General features: G+C 37.0%; 2 protein-coding genes across 4 annotated transcripts; both read left to right on the plus strand.

The window, feature by feature from the left end:
* LOC122089838 (enolase 1) lies at window positions 1–5911 on the plus strand. The gene is made up of 17 exons (XM_042659551.1): window positions 1–160; window positions 460–523; window positions 1050–1114; window positions 1422–1469; window positions 1787–1873; window positions 1959–2039; window positions 2877–2978; window positions 3065–3145; window positions 3886–3960; window positions 4099–4161; window positions 4259–4336; window positions 4454–4648; window positions 4795–4845; window positions 4967–5055; window positions 5150–5201; window positions 5310–5366; window positions 5535–5911. Exons 1-17 carry the CDS (start codon window positions 95–97, stop codon window positions 5613–5615), a joined length of 1335 nt encoding a protein of 444 aa, XP_042515485.1. The 5' UTR covers window positions 1–94; the 3' UTR covers window positions 5616–5911.
* Window positions 5912–9049: 3138 nt separating this feature from the next.
* Window positions 9050–14154, plus strand: LOC122088313 (histone chaperone ASF1B-like). Of its 3 annotated transcripts, XM_042657535.1 has the most exons (5): window positions 9050–9182; window positions 11805–11866; window positions 12300–12447; window positions 13486–13601; window positions 13683–14154. In XM_042657535.1, exons 3-5 carry the CDS (start codon window positions 12339–12341, stop codon window positions 13992–13994), a joined length of 537 nt encoding a protein of 178 aa, XP_042513469.1. In that variant the 5' UTR covers window positions 9050–9182; window positions 11805–11866; window positions 12300–12338; the 3' UTR covers window positions 13995–14154. The 3 variants fall into 3 exon arrangements, with proteins under 3 accessions (XP_042513469.1, XP_042513470.1, XP_042513468.1); XM_042657536.1 differs by lacking the exon at window positions 11805–11866 and having other exon boundaries at window positions 9079–9182; XM_042657534.1 differs by lacking the exons at window positions 9050–9182; window positions 11805–11866 and having other exon boundaries at window positions 12309–12447; window positions 13350–13601.
* Window positions 14155–14952: the final 798 nt, after the last annotated feature.

The raw sequence follows: 14952 nt of genomic DNA on the forward strand, positions 1-14952 counted from the left end.
TAAGCTCTTGTTAGTGTCACTCTTTGGTTATTCATTTTCATCTTCACCGTCTCTCATTTCTCAAGGTCCGAAGCAGATCTCTCTGGGCTACTAGATGGCGACGATTCAGCTCATCAAAGCAAGACAAATCTTCGACAGCCGTGGAAATCCAACAGTCGAGGTTCGATTAGTTCTTCCCTTTTCTGCCGATCCACTTTAATCGATTTTTCTCAAAAAACAGAGAAAAAAGCAAGATCTGTTTGTTTTGAAGTACTTCAGTTGTTAATGAATGTTAAACATCGAGAGCAGAATCTGTTGGTTCTTACACTTTTTGGATCAAATTTATATCGTTTCTCTGCGAAACTCAGTTTATTTTCATGGTTTCAATCAATAAGTCGCATGAAGCAGCGAAAGAATCTTGCTTTTTTCTTATGTTCTTCATATGTTTCCTGAGTATTAACGATAGATGTAAATTTGTAGGCGGATGTTTTTCTATCAGATGGAACCTTAGCTAGAGCCGCAGTTCCTAGTGGCGCATCGACCGGTGAGCTTACCAATTCTGTTCAACTTTTTTTATATTATGTTGTTTGATGATAAAATCTGATACGGTATACTTTGATTGGGAGAATGAAGCCTTTACTGTTGTTGCATCATACTGAATAAATTGTTTTGGAAAAGGTTTAAGCTTAGTATGTTAATGTCCTTTAGGCTTTGGTTGATCTAATAAGCATAGAAAAGAACTAAAAGAAATCTGTTGCGACAAAGACTTCCTCTTATAGTAAAATAAGAGGATTGCTCTTTACCAAAAAAAAAAAAATATATAAGAGGATTGCTCTTGGGTGCAACATGTAGTCAAAGCTAGGATTGTATTCATTAAACCACTTCTGCAAATTCGTTTTTAAGTAAGCTGCTCCTTTGAATGCTTAACTTCTGATTCACATCCTTTTTATCATCGGGGCGTTCTCCTTGCTCATGCTATATATAACTACTGCAGGGAACCTTGTTTAGATTTTTTTTTTTTTTTTTAGCACGCAATATCATCATTTTCATTAGCCCTTTTTTTCCCCCAGGAATTTATGAAGCGCTTGAACTACGAGACGGAGGGTCAGATTACTTAGGAAAAGGTGTTTCGAAGGTTAGTCTTTTCTCTTCTTTTATTCTTTTGGCCACCGGAGTGGTCACAGGAGAAGTTTGATAGGATAAATAAATCTGTTATCTTTTTCTGCTGGTATGTGCTTGTTCATGTCCCAATAGAAGCATGTAAAAGTTATATTTGTTCTACCTATTTTCCTTGGATTGGTGGTAGTACAGAGTTCCAAAGCTTAATTTTAGTTTTATCATAGTAATTTATATGATTGCCCCCGGATTATACTCATTTGTTGGTAATCTCTCCGAGAATGCAAGCCTGTTGACTGACTTTCCTTGTTTCTCTGCAAATGTAGGCTGTTGAGAATGTCAACACCATTATTGGTCCGGCTTTGGTTGGAAAGGTTTATTACATCCAATTATCTTCTTTCAAAGATTAGCTTTATTATCAGTTCCATTCAGAAACTCAGGCTTGAAGACATCAGTCTTTCATAATTGAGGATTGAAATGGGCAAATGAAAATATCCCAAGTTTTCAACTCTAATTTTGATTTGTTATTCTGCACAACATTGAGTTAAAACCCAAGTGTTTATGATTGATGAACAAGAGTTTTGAACTGTGTTAAGTTTCAAAAAATTACTAAAAATACATTTATATATTAATTATATTTTATCTCTGCTGCATCTAAACTACTATCTTGTTTCATAATTGTTTTAAACAGGACCCAACTGAACAAACTAGTATTGATAACTACATGGTGCAAACGCTTGATGGAACAACTAATGAATGGGGTTGGTGCAAGCAGAAGGTACTCAACATGGTTCCCATCTATAACCTGATTATACTTATATGCTTGATGCATTTTCATTCAACTTACATTAATCTTATTTCAGGTTGGAGCAAATGCAATATTGGCAGTTTCTCTTGCTGTCTGCAAAGCGGGGGCTAGTGTTAAGAAGATACCACTTTACAAGGTATATAATACATAAACACAATTCTTCATGTAAATCGTTAGATTTTCTCTTTGTTCTTTATATGTTTGTTAGATGGTTGTAGGAGTGACCTGCAGGCACTAGGTACTCAAAATGCATTAGTCATTTAGGATGAGAATTCAGTTTGGTTGCAAATACGCTCCCTAGACCCTTGTATATTCCTTCACGAAACAGTCTCTGCCCTTTTGGAGGCTTTACATGGCCATTTCAAGACATCCGATAGTTGGACCTCCGTATTGGCAGATTCCAGTTGCCATAGAACACTTTAGCTCTATAGAGTTACTCATTCGCATTAATAACAGTGTTGAATTTCCCCACCAGTAAAAGAGGATTTTTTTTTTTTATTAAAATATTAGTACAAATGCGTACCCAGTGCAGGAGGCTCCCCTTTTGTGGGGTCTGGGGAGGGGCAGATTTGTACATAGCCTTACTCCTGCTTCACGAAGAGGAGGTTTCCCGATTCAAACCCGTGACCTCCAGGTTGCAATGGAGCAAACCTTACTGTTGTTCCAAGGCCCACCCTTTTTTTTGTTGAATTATTGTGCCATGTTGTTGGGGTTTATCAGCCTTTACTCCCTATGATGAGATGTAGTGGCAAGAAATTAAAAGTTGAGATTGTTTGGCCTACCAGATAAATATTTGTAGCCTGTGTGAGTCCCATAGCTACACAGGTCACGCAGCAAAATGACATTACCGTGGGCAGGATGTGTTCGATACCCCTTTTAAATATCCCTCTTGCCCCGTCTCAAAGGAAATAATATTTGCAGGTCTGTTTGTATGAGAATTGTTGACTAATGTTGCCATCTCTTCGTGATGCAGCATATTGCCAACCTTGCTGGTAACAAGACCCTGGTGCTACCAGTTCCTGCTTTCAATGTCATCAATGGAGGATCACATGCGGGAAACAAACTTGCCATGCAGGCAATGCTTCTCTATGTCTGTTTATCATCCATCTAGTGCAAGATGCTCCATCTTGGTTTTGAGTTTCTGGTGGTTTGTAATCGCAGGAGTTCATGATCCTACCTGTAGGAGCTTCCTCTTTCAAAGAGGCCATGAAGATGGGAGCGGAAGTATATCACCATTTGAAGGTACATAACTCATGTTTCATCTGTTTTACCTGTCATTAGTCAGTTGGATAGTGGTATATTCATTTCTATCCAATTCACTGGTTACTCTATGTTCATCTTAACCTCCCAGATTACCCTCTGTATGAAAAATCCACTTCTGCAAACAAGATGGTTACTATGTTAACCAAAATTGGAATGATTATGTGAAGAATATCTGAAAAGTGGATAACAGTATACTGGAGAAGACTACACATGCCATGGTAGAAATACGGAACTAGGAAATCTTCGTTGCTGTACATGTTACATACTGCTTGGATCGTCCATCTGATGAGCATATCTAAGGAGATATATAGGACGCATTGCATCTTGATGAGATGATCTGAACTATACAGCATTTGATTTGGTTTTTGGTTGTTTGTCAATACTTTTCAATTTAGCCATCCAAACCGTATGGCAGATAGTAGCATGTCAAACTTTCAATACCAAAGACACTTTAATGTGCATATGTATGGGAGGTTGCCCAAGGGTTTTTTTTTTTTGGTTGGGGGTGGGGTTAGAGAATTGTGTATTCTACCCACAGTAACTTTCAGATGCATATTTGGTGGTATGCAGAATAGCTAACACCATGTGCTTTAAATGGGGGTGGCAAGAATTGTAGCTATAATTCGGTCTCACATTTTCTTTCCTGTATTGGATACACTCGTTGAGTTGGTGACTCTTGCTGCTCTGCATTTGTGTTATTATTGCACCATCTCTTACAGGCTGTGATAAAGAAGAAATATGGCCAAGACGCAACAAATGTTGGTGATGAAGGTGGCTTTGCCCCGAACATTCAGGTCAGCCATGTTTGAATGATGATATTTTATTGTTTTTCTGTAACAAATTAATAATACCATTTAATCCTGTTTGTTGAAATATCTCATCCGCTTGCCCATTTGTCTGTAGCCTGATTTTCATGCTTTCTGTGAGTTCAGGAGAACAAGGAGGGACTTGAGTTGCTAAAGACAGCTATTGCTAAAGCTGGTTACACTGGAAAAGTACTGATTGGCGTTAAAATTCCTTTATTGACGTTTGCAATTTTACTGCTAATTTTCTGAAAACTACATACTAAGAGAATTTCATCTTCCTCCATAGGTGGTTATTGGAATGGATGTTGCTGCTTCTGAGTTCTATGGATCAGACAAAACATATGACCTGAACTCCAAAGAAGAGGTCTCTCTCTCTCCCTCTCTTGGCCCTGACTCCTTTTCTTTGCAAGAGTATGTTGTGTGTGGGTTTGTTTGAGTGTGTTTGTGTACCCTCTTGGTTTAACTATTCGAGTTGGTGCAGAACAATGATGGATCACAAAAGATCTCAGGAGATGCCCTTAAGGATCTTTACAAATCATTTGTGGCTGAATACCCAATTGTGTCCATTGAAGATCCATTTGATCAAGATGACTGGGAACACTATGCCAAGCTAACCAGGGAAATTGGAGACAAAGTACAGATTGTGGGAGATGATCTCTTGGTCACTAACCCAAAGGTCGGTATCAAGACGGTGGTGCTTTTCCTATTGATGTAGAGATTTCTTTGTGCCAACTGTTCATTTTATGAACTACGTGAATGAATACATAAAAACTATGTTTAAGATATTACAATACAATTTACATGTACAATCCATATTTACAGAGGGTTGAGAAGGCAATCAAGGAGAAAGCATGCAATGCGCTTCTTCTCAAGGTATTGATATCTCAGTTTCCGTTGAGAATCTGAATCTCTTTTGCATCTTCACTTTCGTCTTTTTTTTGAATCTCTATTAGAATCAGAAACGAGATTTCATCCCCTTTGTTATTTGGGACAGGTTAACCAAATTGGGTCTGTTACTGAGAGCATTGAAGCTGTGAAAATGTCCAAGCGTGCTGATTGGGGTGTCATGGCTAGCCATCGCAGGTCTGAAACTCAAACCTTTTAGGCAGCACAGGTCTATTTATCCTGCTATTCCAACTTTCAACACTCTTAACGGGGGTTGTATTTATTGTTGCAGTGGAGAGACAGAGGACACTTTCATTGCAGATCTCTCAGTGGGTTTGGCCACGGTAATTTCACTAATTTCGCGTAAATTTAGAGTACAATTCCATCATGCAACTGTCATTGCTTCATCCATCAACTGACTCCTCTTCCCCCCGCCCTTCAAAAAAATTCAGGGTCAGATTAAGACAGGAGCTCCTTGCAGGTCAGAGCGTCTCGCAAAGTACAATCAGGTAACTTCTTTATTTTATACTTTGCTTGGTTTTTGTTTCTTTCAGGCGATGGAATACTGAATCAGTTTTGCAATCTTTTGATATCGCTTACCTGTAATGCTGAAGCTAGCTGTGATAAAGGTAGAAGAATGGTTTATTGACATTATGGATTTTCTTTTGCTTGTGCAGCTTCTGCGTATTGAAGAGGAGCTTGGATCAGAAGCAATCTATGCTGGACCCAACTTCCGCAGGCCTGTTGAGCCCTATTAGATTTTTGGAGGAAGAGATGCGCTGCCTAGACTAGTTTAGCTTTTTTCGTGCAATGAATGAAAATCAAGTTAATGGTTTGAATGAGGAAGGCAGATAGCTTTTTGAGTTACTTCTGCAGTGTAGTTTTTTGGCTTTGCTTTGAAAATGAGCTATGGTTGTAGTAAGGCACGAGGGTAATGCAGTATGCTGTTCTAGATGCAGCTCTAAGCTACCCTTTCCGGCCGGCTTTCTTTATGGAATATAGTTTTCAGATATTTGACTTTTATTTATAAATTTTATTTTGTTTTTATCTGTCATTTCTGTGTGAACTGTTTTTGATCTAAGATGCAGTTAATAATATTTGCAAGGGAAATAAAGCGAAGGAAAGTGAAGTCAAATTTATACTAATGTGGGAATGAATTTTTGTGTTCCATCACCTAATTGTATGTTAAATAATTTTTTAGGCAGATAATACAATCATGATTATAAAATTTTACTGAAATTTTTTAGATGCAAAAATTTTATAATCATTTTTTAACATGATTGTACAAACTACTTAATAGAAATTTTTAGATGTAATTTTTATTTTACTAAATGGATTTGAATACAAAGTATAGGTTTTTTTTTGGGTAATGAAGTAAAATAAAATTTAATAGTCAAATATTAAATGATTTGGAGTTAAGAGACATGATCGCGAGCTCTCATATCTATTTAGATTTTGCCTCAAGTATGATTTTTAATAGTGAATGAGAGGGTTAATGTCTATTCATGGATATCATCTAGCTTTGTTTTTGTATAGATCCACGTAGTTGATCCCATTAAGTTGGGATAAGGTTTTGTTGTTGTAATTGTTGTTGATGTTGATCTTTTATATCTACTTAAAATCTAATTTTCAAGGATCATGTGACTCATGAGTTGGAAAAAATAATAATTTTGTCATCCAATTTCAACTTCAGCAAACAAGAGGAAACATTATTCATTCATTATTTAATATAAATAATGTATGGGGGTTGATAATGTTTGCAACATAACACTTGACAAGTAGCTGGACTACAATTGGATGGATCCATGTTATAAAGTATTTCTTCATCCATCTCATTGGTTAAATTTTATTAAAAAAAAAAAAAAAAAAAAAAAAAAAGCATGTTATATGGATTAATACCTTTTTTTTTTTTTAAATTATAGAAAATAACAAATATGCCAGCGACCATCGTTATTAACACATTAGATGTTTATGGCAATTTTATAATGTTTCATAATTTTAAACAACAATTTGAATCACATTATATTTTCATATTGCACTGAAATTTTTTTTCACCGGAATGGATAAGGGATCCTCTATAAGGTGGAACTATCAATATAGACCATGCCACAAGACAATTACTGGACTCTACAAAATTCACTTACCTTTAGTAGCCATTAATATTTCCCATAGCAGCATTATTTTGATTCATTTATTTTAACACAAGCATGAATACATGATTAACTTTCTACCAGAAAAGGATTTCACATTAAAAAAAATATATCTATTGGAATAGGTGAATGCATTTAGAATCTGAAAGTATCTTCAGGTCTCAAGTTGTGTGTATTGAGAGTTTTTTGATTAAGTTTAAATTTTGAAAATTAAGATTTGATTAATCTAATCCCAAATCTATATTTCATCGATCAGAATTATTAAATGGTTCCCATAAACAACAACAACAACAACAAAAAACTAAGCCTTATCCCAATTTAATGGAAACGGCTACATGGATCCCACAAAACAAAGTAAGAAAAAACTGTGGTCTAAACTGAGAAAGGGGAATGAAGAGACATATAACTGGGGAGGGGGAATGAGAAGTGAAGAGAAAATGAAATTTGAGAAAAATGACAAATGAAATACGAAAGTAAGAGGAAAGAGACACAACCCAGTAAGTCAGGATTTGCTAAATGGGACCGGCAATATGGATCATTGCTCTCAAATAGGCTTTATCCAAAGTCATACTTGGTATAAGACCCAAACTATGCATGTCATTTCTCACAACTTCTCCTATAATCATTTTGGGCCCATTTGATAATGTTTCAAGAAATATGTTTTTATCGTTTATGTGTCAAGAAACGACAAAAACGGAACAAAAAGCATTTGATAAAACTATTCCGTTTCACCTAATTACTGAAACAAAAATAGCAATTTATATTTATTTCTGGTTCAAGAAACAGAAACAGAAACAGAAACGATGGAAGAAGTAGAACTTGTTTCGTTTTATGGAAACAGACTTGTGGACCTTTTTTTCCCCCAAACCCTACATTATTCCCTCGACACCAATGTCCGAGAGTTAGATGCCATTGAGTATAAACATTTCTTAACGGACTTGAGGGAGTCGATCGGAGCTGAGTGGATATCTGGGTTCTTCTCGAGGGCTTTGGAGGACTCAACGTTGAGGGCTTCAAGGTAGATTAGCTTCTCACAGAAGAGGACACCAGAATAGACAGTAGACCCTAGGTTGATGGGGAGAGGAGCGGAAAAGCAGAGCCTTAGGAATCAAATTTTGGCAGCGTGTTTCAGGCACAACTGACTACTTCGGCTATGGTTCATCAGTTGTGACTACAGCATCATCAACGGTACCAAAGAAGTCAACTTCAGCGACGGCTCTAGCTGCAGCTCCATTGAAGGGGAAGCATTACAGAGGAGTAAGACAACATCCATGGGGGAAATTTGCGGCAGAGATCAGAGATCCAACGAAGAACGGCGCTAGAGTTTGGCTTGGTACGTTTGAGATCGCTGAGGATGTTGCATTGGCTTAAGATCGTGCTGCTTATAGGATGCGCGGATCCAGAGCTCTGCTAAATTTTCTGCTTCTGCTAAGCTCAATCGATAGTGGACCGAGACGCACAAACAACTGTGGCTAGGACTACAAGGGAAGGACTCAAATACTGCGGTGAAATCTGCCTCTCTCTCGCTTGAACGATGCCATATTGCCAGTGGAGCTTAACTTACAAAACCGTTTCTGTTCCTAGAGACGGAAATTTCTGTTTATGCCGTTTCTTGACACAGAAACGGCAGAAACATTATCAAATGGGCCCTCTGCCCCTAGTTATTTTCACTTCAACAATCGGCTTCATATCATTACTCCTTATTGGCGCGTCTCTAAGCCTTTTTTGAATATGACCATACCATCTCAAACGACATTTTCAGGAGCTTGTCATTGATTGGAGTGACTCCTAGATCAACTCTAATACGTTCATTCTTTATTTTATCTTTCCTAATTTGTCTACTCATTCATCTCAACATCCTCATCTCGCTACACAAAGCTTCGCAATATCACATGGCTCCGCACCAAACCAAATGTTGTCATTATGGAGCCCACTGGCCACTTGGTTTGGTCAGGCCAGGTCAGTTCAAGCTAGGGGGTCTTCCTAATAGAATATTTAAAATTAAGAATAATATTTCTTTAATCTAATTAAGTACTTAACCACGAAATAAAAATAGAAATTGAAAATCCAGAGAAAATTATTACCTTCTCATCTGACCATCCGCCCTCTTCTCCATTTGCAGCAGACCGCCAATACAATTCGTCATAGGGTCGTATATGGTCGCCTGCATTCCTTGTAAGTATACATCATCAATATTACATTATTAACACTGCCTCTAATTCCATTTCGTTTTAACTCTAGGTTTCAGTTGATCTTTTCATTTTGATTTCCAGTTTTAGATTTTTATAGTAGCAGCACCAATTTCAAAGGTCTGATTAATTTCTTGTTCTTCTTCATCTGCTCTCTTTTTTGCATTTTCAAATGGGTATCTTTGATTTCTGAAGCAAAGAAAGAACACTCTTTCAATGTCCTGCAAGGTACCCCTTGCAAACCCAATTGGGAGATACTCTTATGAGAAGAACAACTTGGGTTTCTTGTTAACTTTGATGTTCTGACAGTTCTAAGTCAATCTCTTGTTATGGGACATGGTTTTTTGAGAACCCATCTCCATAGTGATGGCTTGTTTCATCACACTGAAGGGGGTTCTTTTCTCAGCTTAAAAGTTGTTGAACAGTTGCGAGAGAAGAGACAAATCTTCTGGTATGAGAGCAATCCTGGTGTAAACCCTTCTTTATGGAGTTGGGGGAGATCACAATGTTGAGGTTAAAGAGGGAGAGAATGTAATTCATAAGGGAACAAAGAATAAAAAAATAAAATAAAAAAGGACCTGTAGGTTAAAGTTAAAAGAATTCATTAGGTCTGTTATGAGTCTTGACTCAAGAATATTGCCTTTAATCTGTTGTTAGGAGATCATGTCTTAAACCATGTAGTAGTAGTTTTGTAGTTCTTACAAAATAAAGTACTTGAATTTCCTGAGTTATGACTTATGAATTGGGGTTGAGATTCCCCAAGTAATCACTTCACTATCTGGTAAGTTTGAGTTTTAAATCTTCAAGATGTAGGGGTTTCTTCTGAATCAATTTTGAACTGGGTCCTGCTAGCTCTTTTTGGTGTCTGGATAACCGGACACTTTGTGCTTCCAAACATCACACTTCAAGGGAGCTCTCCACTTCTTTCATCAGTAAATTCCATTGATTTAGATTCTTTGTTTTGTGCATGACTTGTAGATGATTCTATGTTAATATGTCTCCCAATTTAAGCTGCATGTGATCTGAGGTTTCTAGTTTCCTAAGGTATTTTGTCATCTTTGTAGTTATTTGGAGCACATTTAGCTTGTGTGAATTACTCAGTCATTTCAGCCGTTCCTGTTCTTATTCTAGTGTCCCCCCCCCCCCTCCCTCTATGCTTCTGAACAAAGCTTTGTCTTACTGGATAGATTTTATTCCAGAGTTTCGGATCAGGCCTTAAAGGCATTAATTACTTTTGCATAGATCCATAGATAGAGTCTTGGCAATATATTGAAAACTTAGTTTTAAAATTTTGGTGAGAGTTACTTATATGTTAGCTGAAACTCATAAAACGAGGTTTTCTTTTAATTTTATCATAGGATGTTCTCATGAAATCACATGATGCAATTATTGCGGTAAAAGTTATTTAAGCAAAATTTTGTCTCCCCCACTCCCCTTTGGAGGATACATGGTTGCATTCCTAGGTGAAAGAAACATAAGCTGAACTTGGTCGAGAGACAATTACTGAAATACAAGCAGCATAACTGACCCATACATATAGAATACAAACTACATAGCTGTGTGAGAGGTTTCTAATGTTTTACCTGTTTTCTAAGAAATTCTAGTGCATAACAATTAAAGTTTAGGATATAGGGATGTCTGGAGAAAGAGAGTTAAATCTTTGTTTAGCTGAGATTCTAGTTATCTTCACAATTACTTTATAAGCCTTTAGAAATGATGTGAAGTAAAGGTTATGGTAAAATGATATAAACTTTGAAGTTCTTATGTAATAGTTATGTTACACTGGTCCTTCAAATGGGAAAAGTATGCCTGACCATCTGTTAAACTCTTATCCCTGTGAGAGTCTGGTCTGACTAGTCCTGTTTTGCTTACCTCAACCGCTCATAAACGTAGTTTATTTACTTAGGTATTTATATCAAGAGATGGAAGAGAAGGAAAGGAGAGGTCAATTTCCCAAGGGCTAGATGATGGTGCTGCCGAGGAGGAGAAAATGTAGTGTTATTCAGGTTAACTTGGTGAGGGAATGTGGAATTTGAAAGAGAAAACTAAGGGGTGTGCCTTGATTTCATATATTTGGAATCCACTGTATTATCGTATATAGTGATTGAAATATCTTTAATATTCTAAATGCTATACCACATATTGATTGAATCGATGTTTGGATGGCATCAGAGTTCATTGGAAGACTCTTCATAATTTCAATATTGTTGTTTGGATGACGTTTATAGCTTGTTAGAAAAATGTTATGTTATGTACATAACTGAACGAGAACCTATGCAATCAAGGATTGACCCATCCATAGGACACACCAATATAATGGGTCGCTTTTTGACATTCTCAGCAAAATCAATAAATTTAAGGCATTCTACCCAAAAAAAAAAAAAAGCATTGTAATCATAGGATGATACTGACTGATTTATAGTTGAGTTACACGTCAAGAAATGCTTTGTGAACTAGTGCAAGCATGATTTGATCTTCTTCTATCTTTTCCTCCCTCTCCTATTGAACCATCCATAGATTTGAGGTGCATATTCCAATGGTATCTTAAAAATAAGAGTTATCAGTATAATCTTTCAAGAAATTTTTATGCATTTTCTGCTTATTTCAGGTTTTTTGTGTCTCCAAAGGGATGCCGTCTTTAAACCCTTCACAGTGCTGAAAGAACCCTAGGTATGACAAGTCCAGAAAAAGCCACTTGAATCAACATTATGATTTTTGTGTTCCTTACCTCTTCTTGCTCCTCTCCAAGGAGGACTATTTTCTTCATTATTAACATGAAACTTTCTTTCTTTTGCAAAAGCATTGTTATTTTTTCTTCTCAGCTCCTATCAAGTGCAAGAGTTAATCGAGATGAATTTTCTTATTTAATATCATTCATATACTTATTATTTTTGTTAATTTTCCCATCCTGATTGAATGCACTAGTTCTTTACTATTGGGAATAGTAAGTAGAAAGTAAAACCTTTATTTCAGTTTCATGTACTTGAATGTGAAGCTCCCCTCGTCCTTGGATGACAGGACATGCCTTAATGCATGCTTATCAGAAAGTCTTCTTCCTGGGGGGGCATGAGAATTTTAGTTCTAACAATGGTACTTGATATAGGTGGTCAACTCTTGGCGGTGCTGGCATTATACCTGAGCAATGAGTGCAGTCAATATTACAAATGTCACTGTTTTAGACAATCCTGCAGCATTTCTCAAACCTTTCCAGTTCGAGATTTCTTATGAGTGCTTGATTCCCCTCAAGGATGGTACCCCAGTTGTTGCTTTCTTTGTCCTTTCTCCAGGATTTTGCTAGTATAGATGGTCAGAAAAAGCATGGTGTTTTTCCTTGTGTTCTCAGAGTGATTGTTTAATCTAAATATCTTTATGATATTATCATAAACTAATTATATTTACTAATAATAGTATATTCAAGGTTCTTAATGATTAACTCTTTATCTTTTGGTACTCTTATCAGGTTTCCTATTCCAGGCTTAACTTCCTGTGTTTGTGTCTGATTAATGACAAATATGTTTTTTTTAAGTTGCACTGATGTTCTCCTCGGATTTAATTATAGTGACACTTCACATTTTGGAGTTTTGTTTTTCTTTTATTGCATAGTCTCGGATGATAATAATCTATCATCCTACCGCGCAATTAGAGATTGGCTATTTGAGCCCTCATAGTCCATTTTACTATGCCTTAGGGCTGTATCTTCTAATAAAATGAATGCCTCAAATATTTTTCCACAAGGCTCTCACCACTGTGGGCTCTGGGGAGGCTCATAATGTACGCAGCTTTCCCCCCGCTTTGCGGAGAGGCTTTTTCTTGGCTCAAACCCGTGACCACTAGGTCGCAATGGAGCAACTTTACCATTGCACCGAGGTCCATCCTCTAACATAGTGGTAGATGTTTCAATCTTACTTCAACAATGGAGGCTTTCAAGCAACAGATGTTGATGCTGTCTTCGATTTTTTTCTATTATTCTGTCACATGCTTATATGTGGCAACAACAATATACTGCATACAAGTTGGGTTAAGATTGTGTTTCAGGTAGCTGTTGTATCTAGTGTATATTGGCAGCAACAATATACTCTCTCTTTCTCTCTTCTTATTAAGTTGCTTTAGCTGGAAGGGGAAATTTTACTTATTCTTTGCTGATACATGGCAGCAAAGGTCAAACTGCAAAACAAATTATTTGAACATCCGGTCAGTTCTGTGGTTATATTATAAGATCTTGAATCTTGACATCTTCCCCTACATCCATTGCCATTTTAACATTCTTCTCTGCTGCATCCTCTGTACAGATTTGGAATGGAAGCTCATTTATGTGGGGTCAGCTGAGGATGAGACCTATGACCAACTCCTAGAAAGTGTTTTTGTTGGGCCTGTTAATGTTGGCAACTACCGCTTCGTCTTTCAGGTAAATGCCATTTCTAGTGAGCTATTACTGAGATCTCTAATCACCATATACTAATTTCATTTTCTTCTGATATGTTGACAGGCAGACACTCCTGATCCTTCAAAGATCAGGGAGGAGGATATAATTGGTGTAACAGTTCTGCTGCTGACTTGTTCTTATATGGGACAGGAGTTTATCAGAGTAGGCTACTATGTGAATAATGACTATGATGATGAACAGCTTAGGGAGGAACCACCCCCAAGGGTGTTGATTGATCGGGTTCGGAAAAACATTTTGGCTGACAAACCCCGGGTTACCAAGTTCCCCATTAACTTCCATCCAGAAACCAATGAGAGCAGTGAACCACCACCGCCGCCTTTACATGATCATATTGATGATGATCAAGATCCTTAGTTTCCCACAACATGAACCTGTACTCATTCGAGTCTTTTCTTTTAATTTCATAGACCAGAAGAACAAAGTTAACAAGATCCTTAGTTTACCACAACATGAACCTGTACACATTCAAATCTTTTCTTTTAATTTCATTTACCAGAAGAACAAAGTTAAGTCATCTGTGTTTGTCTTTAATGATTGCTTTGAATGCTAATTGCTCTTTTAGTATTGAGATTTTCTTTTACGAATTAAGGAAAAGAGAGAGTACCAAGTTTTAGTAAAAGATTTTGTGGAATATGCAGAGTTGTATTTGACAAATATATGCTCAACATGAAGGTTTCCTAATCTCTCTTATACTCCGAAACTATTCCTTGGTTGTCAAATGTGTCTGAACTAATAGACCGTCCTGGTTTGAACTTTAAAGTAGAACAGATTATATACTTTGTTGAGGCTCAACCACTGTAATTTAGTGTGAAAAAAGAGCACGAGGCTTGCGCTATTGCACTGTCTGAAAGGGGCAAATGTACGCAGTTAAGATACACACCCATTACCACTATGATTTAGTGTAAGGTGAGGAAATCCCTACATATAATGGTGGAATCGACCATTGAGGGGGAAATTTTATAGGTAGTCATCTAGTTAAACTTGACCACAGTTTTGGCAACGGCTAAGTTTTCTAGAACCCATGGCGGGCATTAGTTCACCATGGTTCATTGACACCATACAATGAATTTTTTGCCAGGGGGAATGAAAATGAAACTATACCTAGCCTACGAGAACCAATACAGGATTAAAGTAGAAGAAGGGACCGGCTAGGTGACTAGGCCCAACCGAAACTAGCTAGGAGTGACCAATAGTTAACAAAATTAATATTCCACCAAAAAAAAAAAATTAACAAGGGTTCCAAACCACCCCACCCCAACCAAACCCCACCCCCACCCCCAACAAAAAAAAAAAAAAAAAAAAGGAAAAAAGT

Source organism: Macadamia integrifolia, chromosome 9 (genome assembly GCF_013358625.1).
Source record: "Macadamia integrifolia cultivar HAES 741 chromosome 9, SCU_Mint_v3, whole genome shotgun sequence".
Taxonomy (NCBI): domain Eukaryota; kingdom Viridiplantae; phylum Streptophyta; class Magnoliopsida; order Proteales; family Proteaceae; genus Macadamia; species Macadamia integrifolia.

Coding starts and splice junctions, on each gene's coding strand:
- LOC122089838 (XM_042659551.1), top strand. CDS start 95: ATGGCGACGATTCAGCTCATCAAAGCAAGACAAATCTTCGACAGCCGT. Junction 1,470..1,786: donor GTCCGGCTTTGGTTGGAAAG/GTTTATTACATC, acceptor TGTTTTAAACAG/GACCCAACTGAACAAACTAG. Junction 4,162..4,258: donor AAGCTGGTTACACTGGAAAA/GTACTGATTGGC, acceptor CTTCCTCCATAG/GTGGTTATTGGAATGGATGT.
- LOC122088313 (XM_042657534.1), top strand. Junction 13,602..13,682: donor ACTACCGCTTCGTCTTTCAG/GTAAATGCCATT, acceptor ATATGTTGACAG/GCAGACACTCCTGATCCTTC.